Source organism: Oryctolagus cuniculus, chromosome 1 (assembly GCF_964237555.1).
Source record: "Oryctolagus cuniculus chromosome 1, mOryCun1.1, whole genome shotgun sequence".
NCBI lineage: Eukaryota > Metazoa > Chordata > Mammalia > Lagomorpha > Leporidae > Oryctolagus > Oryctolagus cuniculus.
The window spans coordinates 137,926,048-137,944,582 of NC_091432.1; the positions used below are offsets into that span (position 1 = coordinate 137,926,048).

At 49.2% G+C, this 18,535-nt stretch overlaps 1 protein-coding gene across 3 annotated transcripts in view; it reads right to left on the bottom strand.

The window, feature by feature from the left end:
• SHC3 (SHC adaptor protein 3) overlaps positions 1-18,535 on the bottom strand; it is a 178,502-nt gene that overhangs the window by 114,853 nt on the left and 45,114 nt on the right. For 2 of the 3 annotated variants that reach the window (XM_070065791.1, XM_070065785.1), the window contains 2 exons: positions 14,550-14,620; positions 8,332-8,412 (listed from right to left, as the gene is read on the bottom strand). In XM_070065791.1, coding sequence (XP_069921892.1) covers positions 8,332-8,412; positions 14,550-14,620 — 152 coding nt within the window. The remainder of the gene's footprint in view (positions 1-8,331; positions 8,413-14,549; positions 14,621-18,535) is intronic. The other variant, XM_070065801.1, reaches the window with a different exon arrangement.

The window sequence follows — 18,535 nt, forward strand, 5'->3', positions numbered from 1 at the left end:
TATTGTGGCATAACAGGTAAAGCCACCACCTACAATGCCAGCATCCCATGTGGGCACTTTTTCATGTCCCAGCTGCTGCACTGCCAATCCAGCTCCATGCTAATGGCCTGCAAAAGCAGCAGAAGATGGCCCAAGTGCTTGGGTCCCTGCCACCCGGAAGAAACTCTGGGCTCCTGGCTTTGGCCTGGCCCAGCCCTGAGCGTTGCAGCAACTGGGGAGTGAACCAGCGGAAGTACCTGTAGATAGAAAATCTCTCTCTCTCTCTCTCTCCCTCCCCCTGCCCCCCCCCCCCGGCCAGTAAGTCTTTCAAATAAATAAGCAAATAAATCTTTTTAAAAATAAATAAGTAGTAATTTACCAATGCTAGTGATCTTTTTGAAAAAAAAAAAACACTTTTCATTTCAAATATTTTCATTAACTTTCTGACTTCCAATGCTCATGGAATTGCCTAAAGGACAATAAAAATTTCAGGAAAAAAATAGTAATGATCTGAGATAAGAAATGATTCAATAATATCCAGACCCCAAATGAAGAAATTGTTAGGCATGCCTTTTTATATGGCTTATATTTCCCTTTCAGCAGATGTACAAGGGCTGCAATGACATAAACCTGTGTACACAGCTTTTTTAGCATTTATAACTTTATTTCAAGTACTATGAAAGCATCGTGTCACGTTTCAATAGGCGGTGGTTTTTTAGCAGTTATCAAATCATGAAGTGTTCCATGGCAGAGGGTATTTCATAGCAGATGAAAGATGGTCTGTGTCTTTGAGCCAAGAACCACGTGCAAAGAGACAGAAGTCTCTAGGAATTCAGACCAAGCTGTCTTTCAGTCTGTGGCTGGATATGCAGGCTCCAGGGCACTGACCAAGAGGATGGCGACAGGTGTTCAGTGTGGAGGCTGCAAAGGAAGCCCCAGGATGAGTGTTTGCAGTATAGGACTCTGAATGCCAAGAACTTCATCACAGTAGTCTTCAGATAACAGGTGGAAAGTGGAATTTACTGGGGAGTAATAGGTTTCAGGCATAAAGGGATATGTAGCAGGAACGAGAGAGAGAGAGAGAGACTAGGAAAATAGAGGGAGGGAAATCACTAACATGGCCTTCCAGGGACCATCAACAAGTGTCAGCAGTTGACCAAGGGAGAGGGATGAGAGAAACCCGATTGGAAGGGAGTTTTTCAACTCGGGAAGAAGGCGAGGGCTGTGCTGAACAGCCACGGTGACAGGGAGATGGGGCAGTACACAGGACGGGAGGCATGGCAGAGGCAGGGCTCGGGGCCCCCACTGCTTGAGGACTTGCAAGCTTGCCAGGAGGCCTATTCATAGAGGCCTGGAGGTCGGAGCAAATCCACAGGCGGAGATCCGGACGTGTGACTTACAGACACGGATGTGATGACAATGAGAATACGACATTTCCCAACATGTCTGAACCCTCCCGTGCACAGGATAGCGAGTGAAGTGCCTGCCAGATACTAACTAATTCTCAACCCTACGAAGGAGGTATCACAGTGGTTCCCACTACACCTCCCAGATACCAAAGAACTTGAATCAGGGGCACCCGTCACAGCTGGAAAGGCGGAGAGCTCAGAACAAAACCCTGAAAATCCACAGGCAGACCTGCTAGAGAGAACGGATCCACCCTTGTGGAACGATCTACCGGGGAATAAGTGAGCGCAGAGAACCAGACGGGAAAGGAGCAGTCAGAAGGCTGCCCCGTGACACGAACGTGCTTCTGGCATGAGATTTTTAAATATGCATCCTCCAGATGGCCCTCAGAGACAGCCTGGGAATGAGTGCCACGGATTCGTGTCATGGATTCTATTTAAGCCATTCTCAGCCACCTAGTTATCTACATTCTCCGTTTTTAAAATTTCTGGATGAGTGGGATCACTTGGAGGAAAAAAAAAAAGCAGGCTCATTTTCAAAGCTCCAGCTTCATAGATGGTAGCTGCAAATGGTTCAGAAGTTAAAAATAGAATTCTAGGACACTGGCTGTCAAAATGAGGTACCTGGGCCCGCAGCACTGGCATCTCCTGAAGGCATGTTGGAGAGTCAAACTGTCACACACACACACAGCCCTAGACCTGCCTGGCCAGAAGCTCTGGGGACAGGGCCCAGAAGCTGGGTGCTAAGAAGGCCTCCAGGTGATTCTGATGGTGTGCCAAAGTTCGAGAACCACTCCACTAGAAAATGAAATGATCTGGGTACCAACGATGGCAAAACATTGGCAGAAAATGAAAATGAAAGCTAAGTTAATGGGGCCGGTGCTGTGGCCTAGTGGGCTAAGCCTCCACCTGCAGCACCTGTATCCCATCTGGGCGCCTGTTCTAGTCCCGGCTGCTCCTCTTCCCATCCAACTCCTTGCCATGGCCTGGGAAAGCAGTAGAAGATGACCCAAGTGCTTGGGCCCCTGCATCCACATGGGAGACCCAGAAGAAGCTCCTGGCTCCTGGCTTCAGACTGGCCCAGCTCTGGCCATTGCAGCCATTTGGGGAGTGAACCAACGGATGGAAGACTTCTCTCTCTGTCTCTCCCTTTCTCTTTCTGTGACTCTACTTATCAAATAAATATTTTTAAAAAAGAAAATTAAAATTAAAAGCTAAGTTTATGTTAGTGCAAAAAATTGAAATCCATACATAGCTTTTTCATAATACACATTTTCCAATAATATTTTGAAGACCCTTGTGTGTTTACCAAATCTCTGAGGACCTTGTCCTGCGTCAGCCTCAGAGTACAGACCACTCCTGCCCCTTGCTCTGAGCAGCCTGCCTGGTTCTTTAAAAACTCACACTCCAGTGGAGCCCAAGTCAGGTGAGAGGTCCTTTCCCTCAGGTGTCACATGGTGGGGAAAACACACAGATCGGTTTCCTGTTCTGATCACCCAGAGGCATACGGCAGGACCCCTGGGGTCGCCAGGCCTCACCCTCACCCCCAGAAGCAGCATCTCCACGGGAGGGCACCCTCTGTTCCCCCAGCCATCAAGGAGACGTCTTCCCAAGCAGGCAGTCCCATCAGGAGCGAGAAAGAGCCAGCTTTCAGGCTTCCAAAGAAGTCGCGAAATGAACTAATCAACAGATTTGCCATTCTACGCGGTAAGCTCTGCAAAGTCCTCCACTTTCTCTGCTGAAGCTCTCAGACACCATGCATCCAGCCACCTGCTCCCACCAGCTTAAACTGTTTCCTCTGCATCTCACTAACATCTGACTGCTTCCAGCACTTGTCCTCCCTAACGGCATCCCCTGCCAGGTCACTGTCACCTTCATCGCCCTCCTGTGCCAGGGTCTGCTGTCCCCCGCGCACTCCCAGTCAGCTGGGAGTCAGCCCCGGGGAAGATCTCCCCTTCAGGGTCCTCTGAGACACGTTTCCGTGCCCAGAGGCAACACGTGTCCCTGCCGCTGCAGACACACAGCTGCGCCAGAAGTCCACAGCAGCTGGCCACAGAGTGATGATGAGTTGGCTGCCCTGGCACAGGCTGTTAACCAGGGCTCAAAAACGCAGGGGAAGCGAGGACACAGAACGAAACACGGTCTGTTTCCCAGAGCCGGGGAAACGAGAGGCACAGAGTCTTATTCAGACGTTCAAGGTGAGCAGAGGAGGGTGGACCTCCCCTGAGCCTCTTGGAAAGAAAGATGGCACTTCATCCTTTCTCTCCAGCCAATCCACCTCGCTCCTCCCACCCCACCTCTGTCCAGACCGCCTACCTCTCCCCATTCTATCCCACCCTTCATCCTTTCCATAACGTATTCCTCCTAACTTTTGTTTTTGCCAAGAAGACCTTCATTTTGTTACATTTCCTTCTGGCACACAGCAACAAGGATGGAAGGGGGCAGGAGCACGGGGGAGGGCAGCTTAGGCAGAGACCACCTGCTGTGTAGCTCACCCTCTTCCTAGACTTGTCCCTTCAACCCAGCAGGTGCCAAGGGCCTGGACATCTGTTCATTTCCTTCATGTTCATTTCCTTCATACTTTGAGGGCATCACACCACTGTGACCAGGAAATGCCCTTTGCTTAACACAATTTCCATCCTCCAAGTGGTGTCCACCTGCTCAGCCTCCCCATGGGACTTCTCCTTACGCATGGCTTTCTGAAGGATGCAAACCCCTTTCGCAAGTACAGGTTGAGCATCCTTTATCCAAAGTGCTTGGGGCCAGAGTGCTTTGGATTTCAGACTTGGGAATTTTTGCATATCCATAGTGACATATCTGAGACATGGGACCTACGCCTTAGCACAAAATTCATTTACGGTTCATAGGCACCTTATATACATAGTCTGAAGGTAATTTATACAACATATGTAGTGATTTTTGTGCATGAAACAAAGCTTCATGGTATAGAAATTCCTACTCGTGGTTTCATGCAAGTGCTCAGATTTGGAGTTTGGATTTTCGGACCAGGGATCCTCAAGCTGCAGCAGCAGAATGGACTACTGAAGAGTTAAAATTGTATATGTGCAGGTGTCAAAAGTTAAGCTTAAGCTTACAGGTTTAAACCTTCCTGGTGCAGCTGTGAAAATAAGACAGAGTGAAGTAGCACCTTGACAGTAGGGACTCCATTTTGGAGCACTTGAGACTCCATTCTGGGAAAGCACCCCCCCCCCCACCGTGAGACTGTGGGGAGCAACTCGGACTAGACTAAGTTACTGGAATTAAGACTTATTCTATGCATCTGCTCTCCCACAATATGGCGCTGAGAAGGGAGTAACAACTTCTACGCAGCTGCCTCTCGCCAACTTGAGTGATGACCTGCAGGAGCTGATCCTGCTCCTGATTGGAGGAGAGCAGCGTACTCAGCGTGTGGGTAGCAGAGTTGGGATTGGTGGAAGAGGACTATAAAGGAGGAGAGAGACAACATGCACCAGGAACATCTATCTGAAGGAACACGGAGGTGGAAGGGACGGTAGCCAACCCGGGAAGAACCAGCAGCAAACCCGGGGAGGGCCGAGCAGACAAAAGAACAGCGCAGGGTCCTGTGTCATTCCTCCACGAAGAGGGGGAGCGACATAATGGTGCCGTGACTCGGATAGGAAGCCTAGGCAGGGTTTAGTGTCGTTCCTCCATGAAGAGGGGGAGCGACATAATGGTGCCGTGACTCGGATATGAAGTCTAGGCAGGGTTTAGTGTCGTTCCTCCATGAAGAGGGGGAGCGACATGAGACTCTGGTCTGAAACTATGATCTCAAATAGTTGGACAATAGCAGTGCACTGCATCACGCTTGGCAGAGCACAGAAACCCCCTAGCATGATTGCTCAAGCTTGAAAGTAGAAAGGTTGCACCTGGGTTAATGATAAAGATGTGATTTGTCTATGTCTTACGATCATAATTGCTGATTGTAAGATTTTAGCAACTGTGTATTCTCTTCCCCTCCCGATTTTGTGGTTTTTGCCTTTATAAACCCTATGCTGTAGTTCCTCACGGCTCCTCTGTTCTTGTATGTTCAGAGAGCCCCAACATGTTGGATCAATAAATCTTTAACCCTTTGCTGGTTGCATGAGAGAAAGTCTCTTGGAGTTGTTCCTCAGGTGGTGGGCATTTTCGGACCCTAACACTACACGTGACTTTCAGCTCTGGATTCAGACTGCTCTGTAAAACTTCAGCTTTGCTGTGTTCTAGCCATGCAGTCTCAGACAATTTGTGCAAAATCCCCAATGCTCAGTTTTCTCACCCAGCCTGTCTCCCAGGTTACTGCGAGAAGACACCATGCACCCACCTCAGTGTCCGAAATGACTATGCTGAATGATATGACATGGCTCTTTTGGTTCTCCTTCATAGACTACTTATGTTGAGCTCTGTAGATTGACCTCCCTCCCCCCACTTATGTAGCACTGTTCTCTGTATTTAAACAGTGCTGGACATGGCATACGCTCGATAAACACGTGTTGAATGAATGGATGACATGCTTAGTGCAGTGCCTGCAACACAGAAGAGGCTTGACATCGGTGCCGTCAGAGCAGCAGCAAAGCCGGGGCATGCAATGATATCGCAGGAAACATTGGCTCAAGTGAAAATGAATGCCTGCTCATCAAATATTTTCACCAACTTCAGTGTGTTGCAAGCTCTCTTATTTCAAAAAAAAAAAAAATGCCCTGGATTGAGTCGGTTGCCATTCATAATTGTCATCTATCCATCAGCAACTGATGGATGTTTTCAAATGTGGAAATGTATGAGGAGTCCATATCAAAGTGAGATTGATGATAATAACCCTATCTGGATTTTCCCAGTACCTGGCTGTTCTCGTTTCTAAGCCTCCCAGTGAGCCTGTACGTAGGGGTTCTGCACCTAGTCCCCGAATGAGGGCTGCCCTGGCCCTAAGCAGTGTGACAGTGTGTGTCTCTCAGTGGTCTGTGCTGTGCTGGTACCCCGGGTCCTGGTCCTCACCCACTGGATAAGGATGCTTGCCTGGTGTCAACCGTCCCGGCTCCAAGGGGTCAGAGCCTACTGTTCAGACTGGACCAAGACAGCTGTTCAGAGGAACCTCAGCCAAGACGTACAGGTGAAGGAGACAGACACTGGGTGCCTTCAGCCAAAGCCATCAGCTGGGAGCGCTGGCCACTCTGAGCCACGTGATCGGACCCTAAACGTGACCGCTGTCCCCTGAGTGGCCGTGTCTGGCCTCCACCACTCTCAGAGTAGCTTCTCCAGCTTTCGCAGCTGGCTCAGCCTGGCCCCAACGAGCCAGAGAGCACTGAGGGGAGGCAGTTGGTGGGCAGACACCCAGTGTCCCCTCAACGGGTCTGTGAGGTTGAGCCCAGCACCCACACCCTGCACAGAAGGTCCGTCCACTGCTCCTCTGGGACCCCTTGGATAACCTCTCTGGGGAGCAGGGAGGGGCTCAAACTGAGACTCCTGCCCCTGGGGTCTTCCCTCCACCACAGCTGTCCCAGGCATTCCCACGGCCGTGCGCTGCTTAACCTCACAAACTAATACACCTCTAGTAACTTGCATGATGCTTGAGGGACTGAACACAAAAACAGAACAGGGTGAGGCCTGGAGGAAGCACAGCCTGCGAGGCTCGGGCCAGACCCCGATGGGCACAGACTGTCTCTGATCCTTCCCTGAGCGGGCTCAGGCCCTGCCCTTGGGCAGGCATTTGAGTCGTCACCCAGGGAGGACAGGCAGAGTTGATTCACCACAGCATTTCAGGAGTGGCTCTGCTCACAATGCAGGCACCTGTGACCTGCCCTGAGGACCCGGTCCGGGTGTTAGCAATTACCCAGTCCTATGCCTCCTTCAGTTTGACAGAGACAATCACCCTGGCCTAAATGTAGCCTCTTCTGAGAAGTCTTCCTGGACTCACTCAGGCCCATAAGGACTCTCCCCTGTGTTTCCGTGACAGTCTGCACACACCAGCAGTGGATGCATATCCCATTGCCTTGCTACTCTAGGTCTCTCTCTTGCACGGTGGCCCCCTGGAGACCTGGAATCCTAGCAACCCCTGGGTCTAGCACATTGCTGCACACCCGGATACAACAATTACTGTAGCTGCTATCTGCCCTGGAGTAGTAACAACACACGGGTGAGTTCTAGTGCACACACGTGCAGGTGCCCTGGTGTTTCAAACAATTCTAAGCTGCAGAAACACTAAGCTTCTTCCCAGCCATGCCTCACCCCTCTGCAGGGCCAGGACGGAGAGGAAGAAGCTCAGTCACAAAATGCATTTAGAATAAGCACCTTTAGAATGAGCCCCTAGGGCTGAAATTGAACCCCCGCCACTCCGGCACAGGGGCGAGAGAGGGATTATCCATGTCGGAGTTCTCCTTTCTGGCTCTGAAATCCAGCCAGCCTCTGACAGTCTGTAGAGATGGCTTTGCTCCTTTCCCTGGCACGTCTACCCTAAGTCGACACTGGCAGTGTTTATTTTGGAGGAAAGAAGGAATCCTGGAATATCAGATCCACAGATCAGGGTTGTTGTCAGACCTGAGGAAGACCAGGTGCTAAGGTCGGCTCTGTGTTCTACACCTTGTGCCTGGAGGTGGGGACGCGGCAGGAGGAGGGGTGTACAGGTGTACATCTTGACACCACTGCTGTGCTGGATTACCAAAAACAGAGCCTCTCAGAGTCACGACTCCTGGGCTGGGCGAGCGAGAAGTCACCCTCACCCTAACACGATGCCCTCCAGGAGCACACGGCGCCAGCAGCCAATCCCTGCCATGTGGTAGAGTTCATACTGCCTACTCTCAAAAAGGAAGTAATGGCCACAAAGCCTGAACCAAAGATATCCAGACCCCCAAGCCCCAAGGCGTCTCCCTCCTGCAACTGGGCAGGTGCAGTCACACCTTCATGGCATTCCAGAGATTTCTGAAGCTTCCTAGGTTCCGAGGGGCCCGGGTCTTACCTGTCCTTCATCCTCTTCATCCATCTTCTGGTCCACGCACCTTCTGCAGCCGTAGTGATGGCCTGAGAATAGGAAAATCCTCTACAAATAATGCAAATGTCTTGTTAGTAAGTGTGGTCTTTCCTAACACGGCACAGCATGCACTGTTGGATGGCCACGGAACCTGGGTGCAAACACCCACGCGGCACAGAAGTGCCTGCGGCGAGATGACAGCGGTGTCGGCAGAAGCTCGCGGGTGGGAGAGGACCCAGCACACAGCCTGGCCAAGCCGTCTCCTGCAGGAAGTCAGACGAGGGTGCACAGCAGTCTCAGGGAAGGCGCTCATTCCCGTGAGAGCAGGCGCCGAGGGGTTGGGGCAGAGCGCACACAGACGAGGGTGCCCACGACGGGGTGGAGCTGAAGGGCCGTGTGTGCAGGTTTTCCCCTGGGGCTGCTTCTTCCTCAGAGCCTTTTCATACTGTGGGAAGCCATGGCTGAGCTGCGCCAGGCCTCCCGGTAGACTCTTAGGAGAAGAGAGGGTGGACAGAGTCGTGAGCTGTGATGAGGCTTGTCCAGCTTGTCCCCCTCCAGGCTGAAAAGGACGCCCTGACACTGGCGGCAGAGGGAGCCTCCCCATGCTCACCAGGCTGTGATTCTGCAAGTCAGACCTCTCCAAGTCTCTGCTCCCTTCTTCCTCAGGTCCTCAGTGTCCGCAGACACAAAATCCTGCAGCTACCGCAGTGCCTGGCACTTTCCGACCAGTGTCACCTGGTCCCAGGCCACCTTCTAACCCCAGTCCCTCGCAGGAAACGTCAGACGCAAATCACCCCCACTTCCCAGCCTTCTGACCGCTCACTCGCAGATGGTCGGTTCCTTGGTCCCTCGGCCTTGTTGCTTCAGTGTTGTGAGGGTGCCATGGCCAGCAGATGGTACAGGTACTATGAACTGAAACACACATGCACACATGTACACATGCACACACACATGTACACATACACACCCACACAGCACATATGCATACACACACGTACACACACACATATACACACTTGCACACACACATGGACATCCATGATGACAGTCTCCCAACATCACAGCCCACACAAGAGTGAGAACGAAAAGGAACTGGCCTTCCTAAAAGCAAGATGCTTGATTTTGGTTTTCAAACGAAAGGAGACTCAATGCATATCCCTGGAGAACTGTCACGACACCGCCATCCAGGAGCGGGGTCCTCAGGAGAAGGTGCGGGGCGCTGGCCTGTAAGCCACGCCCACCCGTTGGAGCTGCACTGGTGGTGGCCTGTGTCAATCTAGGTCAGACAAAGGTTTTAGGGCCATTGAAACTATGGGGACTTCCAAAGACAGGAAAAGCTTAAAGCTGATTCAATTGTTCACTCTGCAATTTGAAGAAGCAGGTGCATGCTGAGTCCTGGACGATGAAATCCACCTGCCACCCACCCTGGAAGCGTGGCAGACACTCACGTGGCGAAGCACACATGTCCTCAGGACTCGGTGTGGAATGGACCTGACATTGCCTAGCACATCCGGGCTGTGCAGGAAGTCAGCAGGATAAACACCCCAAATCCACATCAGGTGTTCGCGGTCATTGCTGGGGAAGGCCACGTCGCCAGGTGCTCTGGGTTTAACCGGAAGCAGATTTATTTACAGCTGTCCATGTTCTAGGAATGACTTGGGGTAGCTTAAATATCAGATAAAACTGGACATTGCAAACACAACTTAAAAAGTAGCCGAGGAAATCAAAGTACAGGGGATAGAAGGTCAGACCACAGAGGCATAGGAGGCAAGGCCACAAGGGCCTCCTGCACATCTGCAAGACCAGACCCCACCGGGCTGCACAGACCCTGTAGTTCAGCAGGTCAGATACTATGGACAGCAGAGGGGAAGAGCACAGGCCCTCCATGGCCACTGCACATGCTCAGCTCCGGAGCATGGCCCCCACTCCAGAGTCCTCCTATGGGAACTACAACCACACAGCTCCCACCATCCCTCAGTGTGAGATGACAACCGCTCTCCCTGAGGCACACATAGGACAGCCAAACACGAGCCCACCACGGTGGCTGTTCAGCACTTGTAGCTACAGCCACCAGTGTGGAAATCCAGCAGTCCAATTGGGATGGAAGCAGAAGTCTCCGACCGACCTCCAACTGAGGCCCCACCTCCACCAGGGTGACAACACCTCGTGCCCCGTCCCTGCACAGCAGGCTGAAATCCAGGTCACAGGCATGGGCAAGGGAGGAGGGCAGGTCCCTGTGGTCCATTGAGCAAGTGGGAGAAATTCTAGAATGGCCAAGCATCACTGTCCTCTACAGTGGGAGTTCTATGTAGCTTGGACATTGTAATATGCGTTGTGAATCTACAAGGGGGCAGTGTTATGTGCCGCACTTCAAAGCCACATTCGACTAGGGACGCCGTTAGCAAGCATGAGCTCAGGCCTGTCCCCGGTAAGGCTGTGCTGGCTGAGGCTCGTGGCCGAGGGCACACTGGGGAGGAAACTCTGCTGGCAGAAACTGCTTCTTTCGGTGTGTCTCTACTCCTGAGAAGGCTTGCACAAACAGTGCACTCCTTGAGTCCAGGCCAGACTTCTTACAGGTGGAAATCAGCAGAAGTGAGCTCCACAGCCAGGCTGTCTCCTCCGTGTGCTGGGCACGGATTCGCCAAGGTGTAGGGCGCAGGCGACGTGCAGCGGCTACCCTGACACTGATGACGTAATCAATGGCAACTTCATTTGCAGTGAGGCATCAGGAATCCGTGCCCAAGGTTTTTGAAAATGCCACAATAATTTAAACTCAGACGCCCGGAGCAGCGTAAAACTTAACCAACCCTGACAAAAAGACTCATGTCAGAGTCAGCAGACTTCATCTAGGTGTAATTTTTAAGTGACATCCAAAATTGAAAATAGCACCAACAAGCAGGTATATTATTGAAAACACATATTTTTCTGAAAATTATGGCTAGAGGGACTTTGGAAGCAAGATTTCCTCGTGTCCAAATAATATAACTTAATTTCAACATTCATTTCTCCACATCTTTCCAAGAATGTCCCTGGTATGTAAAGTCAATTGGTGGCAGAATTCAGGCTAGACGTGACTAACACTCAGTTACCACTGAGATCCTAGAAGCTCCACTGTGTGCCACTCCTACACGACACTGTGTGTCTTCTGCTCCTGCTTGCAGAGGGCTCCCTTCTGCTGTTGACTCGTCCAAGTGTTTCTTTTGAGTGATCTCCGGGTGTTAAGTACCCGAAGCAACATGCCACATGAAAGGTCACAAGAGGCAGAAAGCATCAAGGCGACAAGCAAACACAATTTTCAAAAATTCTAACAGAACCCCAGACAATGGTGGTACAAGCAGAATTCAACATCAAGTTTCCGAAGTCCAACAATGGTGCTCAAGTTGTCCCGTTGCACTGCTTCCTTTCTGCACAAATCTTAAGGGAATCAGAACATTCCAACCTCCAACCCCAGCATGCCTTTCTCACCTGCTTTCTTCTACAATATTATTATTGCATCATCCCACTGGGGTTCTGCCCCAGGGAGCCCCAGAGCCATAGCCTCATCAAGTGGAAAACTGAAATTATCTACTGGTGCCTCCACTCCACTCTCATCTCCAAGGAGCAGGACCAAGTACGAGGCCCTCAACAATTTGCATATAAATCTTTGTCCTCAAGGCTGGGAGGCCTGGCAAAACAGCCCCTGTTGTCTAGTACATGGTGTGTACACAGCCAGCGAGAAATGCTCAATAAATGTAACAGGGAAACTTTGACATGAAATCATCTTGAAATTCTAACATCTGTAAATGGAGTTCAGGGAAAAAGAGCTACCGGTTCTCTCCTAATTGATTGCTATTCTTTTAGAAACAGCAGCTACTACACGTGAGAACATGAACAGAGTCATACAATGCCCACATTCCCCAAGCACCGGCAAAGCGCTCTGCCCACAACGGTGGACTGTGTTTTCCTTCTCATGAATAAAGCGGATGAACAGTTGACCACGGAACACTCAAACTTCCTTTAAATGCTGTTGCTGCAAAATACCACTTGTTTCCCATTTTCTACAAATATAAGGGGTCTTCAAAAAGTTCATGAGTGTTACGAAAAAAATGTGATTTCAAAAGTAATTTGCACCAAAACAAACTTATCTTTTAAATCCATTTTCCATGCACTTTCTGAAGTCCCCTCATATGCTGGGGTGGATTCTCTCCTTCATGTAGTCATCAACGTTGGAACACTACCGCCCGATGCAGCTCAAGCTGCTTTAGAGAGAAGCGAAACATCAACACTTTTGATCATGAACTTCCTTGGTCAGGAAGAAGAGGTGTCGTTATGGAGCTTAAATCAGAATTGAGGTGTGCACCTGACTTAGCAGCTAATTACCACCCATAATTGCTTCCTAAAGCTTGATCCTTAAACTGGCTTGCTAAACCAAAAGGTGTGATTTCAGGTAGTAAGCAGGAGGTATTTTCTGAGGTCACTATTTAAATTAAGCAATTTTTGGGCCAGTGCTGTGGCATAGTGGGTAAAGCCACCGCCTGCGGTACTAGCATCCTATACAGACACTGGTTCGAGTCCTGGCCACTCCACTTCAAATCCAGCTCTCTGCTATGGCCTGGGAAAGCAGAAGATGGCCCAAGTCCTTGGGCCCATTTACCCGAGTGGTACACCTGAAAGAAGCTCCTGGCTCCTGGCTTTGCACCAGCGGCAGCTCTGACTGTTGCAGCCATTTGAGGAGTGAACCAGCAGATGGAAGACCTCTCTCTCTCTCTTTCTCTCTCTCTCTGCCTCTGCCTCTCTGTATCTCTACCTTTCAAATAATAAAAAAAAAATCTTAAAATAAATAAATAAATAAATAGATTAAGCAATTTCACAGAGTAGGAGCAACTTAAACTTCTAATAGCCACAGAATGTAGCCATTTCATAGACTCCCTCCTGGCTGGCGCCACAGCTCACTAGGCTAATCCTCTGCCTGTGGCGCCGGCACACCGGGTTCTAGTCCCGGTCGGGGTGCCAGATTCTGTCCCGGTTGCTCCTCTTCCAGGCCAGCTCTCTGCTGTGGCCCGGGAGTGCAGTGGAGGATGGCCCAGGTGCTTGGGCCCTGCACCCCATGGGAGACCAGGAGAAGCACCTGGCTCCTGGCTTTGGATCAGCGCAGTGCGCCGGCCGCAGCAGCCATTGGAGGGTAAACCAACAGTAAAAGGAAGACCTTTCTCTCTGTCTCTCTCTCACTGTCCACTCTGCCTATCAGAAAAAAAAAAGTCATAGACTCCCTCCACTTCTCTTCTTCAAAATGACTTGAAATTGACACTTTCCCAAAGACGGAAGCTCTACCAAGAACTACGTGCTAAAATGTGTTCTACAAGCAATGCTTAAATAGTGGCCCTCAAGAAGTTTAGAATCTAGTTGGTGATAGATAATAAACAAAACCAGGCCGGCTCCGCGGCTCACTAGGCTAATCCTCCGCCTTGCAACGCCAGCACACCGGGTTCTAGTCCCGGTCGGGGCGCCGGATTCTGTCCCGGTTGCCCCTCTTCCAGGCCAGCTCTCTGCTATGGCCAGGGAGTGCAGTGGAGGATGGCCCAGGTGCTTGGGCCCTGCACCCCATGGGAGACCAGAATCACCTGGCTCCTGCCTTTGGATCAGCATGGTGCACCAGCTGCGGCGGCCATTGGAGGGTGAACCAACAGCAAAGGAAGACCTTTCTCTCTGTCTCTCTCTCTCACTGTCCACTCTGCCTGTCAAAAAATAAAAAAAAAAAAAACTATTCAAAAGCACTGACACCTTGAAGAACTGGTCCACCTGCTAAATGACCTATTTCCATGAATATTTCCAACTCCAGTTCTATGCATTTTATTCTCGGTGTGTACCGTTGGAAATTCTCACTTCACATCTTCTCTTTTGTAAAAAGAATATGGTTCGGTTGATTTTGAAGTATCAGGCTCATGTGAGAGTTTCATGCATTCAAAAAACAAACATAAGCACTGCGGTCGCTTGATTATATAAAGAGCTTGGAAGGGCACAGTGTCCTTCGAGATGCTCCTGCTGCGTGCATGTCACAGACAGACGAGCAAGCCAATGTCAGACACAGTGAGTCCTGACTCACTGCCACCAAGCACCGCCACTCCAATGGGCAAAGTTTCCTTCTGGAAATGTCTGGGCTATTAGAGATCTGAGATCTTCCCCTTCTAAAGTAAAATCGCAGGAGTTCATGTTCAAGGGGGTCTTACCTGGTAATCTGTGTTCTTGTACTGAAGTCAAGAGACCGCATAGAGCGTAGAACTTCAATGCAGCCCAAGTACTGCAAGGGGAAAAAATGGAAAGCATGAGCCCTGGGAACTGAGAGGCTTCCATCACACTTTACATGCTAGGATGAAGCTTCTGTCCTTGTTTGTTTTTTTGTTTGTTTGTTTGTTTGTTTTTTAAGAAATAACCCAGGAGCAGGTGTGTAGGGTGCAGAGGTAAGATGCTGCTTGGGACACCTGCATTCCATATCACAGGGTCTGAATCTCAGCTCCATTCCAGCTTCCTGTCACATGAGCAGGGACCTGGATCAGAGCAACCGGGATTGGAACCAGCACCCATATGGGGTGTCAGTGTCGCAGGCAGCGACTTAACCCACTGTGTCACAACAACGATCCGCCAAAGAAATTTATAAGAACCAATAGCCCTGGCCGGGGCCACGGCTCACTAGACTAATCCTCCGCCTGCGGCGCCAGCACACCGGGTTCTAGTCCCAGTCGGGGCGCTGGATTCTGTCCCGGTTGCCCCTCTTCCAGGCCAGCTCTCTGCTGTGGCCAGGGAGTGCAGTGGAGGATGGCCCAAGTGCTTGGGCCCTGCACCCAATGGGAGACCAGGAGAAGCACCTGGCTCCTGCCATCGGATCAGCGCGGTGTCCTGGCCGCAGCATGCCAGCCTTGGCGGCCATTGGAGGGTGAACCAATGGCAAAGGAAGACCTTTCTCTCTCTCTCTCTCTCTCTCTCACTGTCTACTCTGCCTGTCAAAAATTAAAAAAAAAGAACCAATAGCCCACATCCATAAGAAAATATCCTGAGTGCTTAGATTGACTTCTCTAAAACTCATTAGTAAATTCATTTTATAACCATTTATTGAGGTATGATACACACTGTTAAATGCAGCCATCTCAAATGTTTATTTCAATGAGTAATTATTTAATTATTTCAATGATGATTTAAACATGTGTTTGCCATGGACCACAATTTCTAGTTATTTCTAGTTCTTTATAGGTTTATAGGTTCTATTTATTTCTAGTTCTTTATAGGTCTCCCAAGAATTTGTAACTTTTTTTAAAAAAGAAAAGAGAGAGAAAAGAATGAAAATGCTACATGACAATGCTTTCATCGAGATTAAAGTTTATTATCCAATAAATATACTTTGGGCTTTATGAATAAACTATAGATGACTTTAGTTTACCAGGAAGTCCTCGTTTGTAATCTTCACCATAAACTTTCAGAAGTTCAAATTTATTCATTATGTATAACTAAAACTTAACCAACTTCGCATTTGAAGAGGGTGTATGTGAATATATGGACATCACTACAATTACAGATAAAGAACTAAATGTAATATTTATGTTCCAAAGGCCTTGGGGAGTTTGAAGACACAAATATTTTTAGCAAAAAATGTCTTTAGATTTAGCAGGAAGACACCTCATGGTATGATCCAAAAAATACTGCATTTGAATTATTCAGAAAACCTGAATTTGAGATTGGCTTTGCCATACCTTGTTATGCAACTTTAAGCAAAACTTCTTTGAGCCTGGGTCTTTATCAACAATCATAGTGATGTGTCTACTGCACCCACCATTGCACCACCACCAGTACTATGGAGCTGTCTAAACACCTCCACCACCATCACAGTTACGCGCATTCCACGGCCAATGCCACAGAGATTATATTAACTATATGCAATTATAGTCACCAACATCAGATTCCTGTAACAGAACCACTGTCACAGAGTTACATGATAAACAATATTATGGGTAATTCTGTGGTGTCAAAGTGCCTAGATGAAGGGATGCTTAGAAACCTGGAAAAGCATTATTTTGGGTGTGTCTATGATGCCTTTCCAAATGAGATCAGCCTGTGAATCTGAGTGCGCTAGGTGGGAAGACTCAGCCTCCACGTGGGCGGGCACCACTAGTGGGCTGGCATTCTGCAACAGGAAGACGACTTGGGGCTCTCTCAAGGACAAAGCTAGGATTCTTCTTGACTCCTTTGGACTCCAGGACCATACCCACAGCCCCCTTGCTAGCACTCAGGACTTTAGGCCTCCCACTAAGCTCAGATTTTCCACTTTTACTACTTTTCCACACTGCCAGCAACCCAGCTCTCCAGCCTGCTAACGACCTGCTATGGGACTTAGCTGTCACAATGGCGTGAGCCAAACCTCCTACTAAAGTCTCCTTCATGTGCTTATGTGCACATCCTACCTACTCTGTATCTCTAGAGAGCCCTGACTCATAGGACCAAGACCACCAAAGTCACAGAATTATGCAATATACCATCTATTGCAATGTGATATGGAAACCAAAACCAATGTGGCAGTGTTAATATGAGTACAATCAACAAACCAGTTATGTGAATACCACAGATACCAAAATCATAGAGCTATGGAAATACGAGTGTTGCCACTGCAGTTTCATTAATACCATGACTCACGTTACAGAATAATGAGAATAGCACCAAAAATTGTAGCAGTTACATGAACACCACCACCATCACTGTGGAATTATGGATCATGATAACGTCACAGCTGTGTGAAAACTGTGACTGAAAATGCATCATTGTTAGAGTTATACGGGTATTTGCCCCAATATGAGTGTGTATTTATATAAAGGACATGATGAAAGTCGCAGTCATGCCAATACCATGTGCACTATCACAGAGTTAAGTGGACACTATGGCTGATGGTATATGAATACCTACCCCATCAGAGAGGCATACAAGGGTACTCCAAAAGGTCACAGAAAAATGGAATTTACAGGTAAGTTTAGGGGCCGGTGCCGTGGCTCACTTGGTTAATCCTCCGCCTGCAGTGCCAGCATCCCATATGGGAGCTGGGTTCTAATCCCGGTTGCTCCTTTTCCAGTCCAGCTCTCTGCTGTGGCCCGGGAGTGCAGTGGAGGATGGTCCAAGTGCTTGGACCCTGCACCCGCATGGGAGACCAGGAGAAGCACCTGGCTCCTGGCTTTGCATCGGTGTAGCTCCGGCCATGATGGCCATTTGGGGGCATGAACCAACGGAAGGAAGACCTTTGTCTCTCTCTCTCACTGTCTAACTCTATCTATCAAATAAATAAAAAAATAAATAAATAAGGGTAAGTTTATTTTGGTGCAAAAATGTTTGCAATCCATGCATACTCAGGATGTCAAAAAGTTCCTGGGAAAATGTGTTTTATGAAAAATTTATACATGAACAGTTATCAAAAATAAACTCAGCCGGCGCCACAGCTCACTAGGCTAATCCTCCGCCTGTGGCCCCAGCACCCCGGGTTCTAGTCCCGGTTGGGGCGCCGGATTCTGTCCCAGTTGCTCCTCTTCCAGTCCAGCTCTCTGCTGTGGCCCGGGAAGGCAGTGGAGGATGGCCCAAGTGCTTGGGCCCTGCACCCCATGGGAGACCAGGAGAAGCACCTGGCTCCTGCCATCGGATCAGCACAGCGCGCCAGCCATAGCGGTCATTTGGAGGGTGAACCAACGGAAGGAAGACCTTTCACTCTGTCTCTCTCTCTCTAACTCGGCCTGTAAAAAATAAATAGATAAATAAACTCATGTTTTAATTCAGTTTTTCATGAAATTCATGTGAATAATCAAAAACACAGATGTACGTGAATAGCATCATGACAGTTGCAGAGTTGTGTCACTATCACCATGCCCAACTTCACACAGATTTAAGAACACCACCTCCAACAACACTGTGTAGTTAAGCGAATGCCAGCAACAGGAAACAACTTCAGAGACATATATGAAGACCACAACCAGTAGTGGTGTCAACACAAGCACAACCATCACAGAGTTACACAAATAGCACTAGCACTATCACTAAGATGAGTAAAGACTGCGACCAACTTTGCAGAATAATGGGATCACCATTACACACACTAACACCACTACAGAGTTCTCACCACCACCACCACTCATCATCATGGAGTCGTCTGAAGGTCACCACCACTGTGGCAGTGCTAAAGGAACACCAG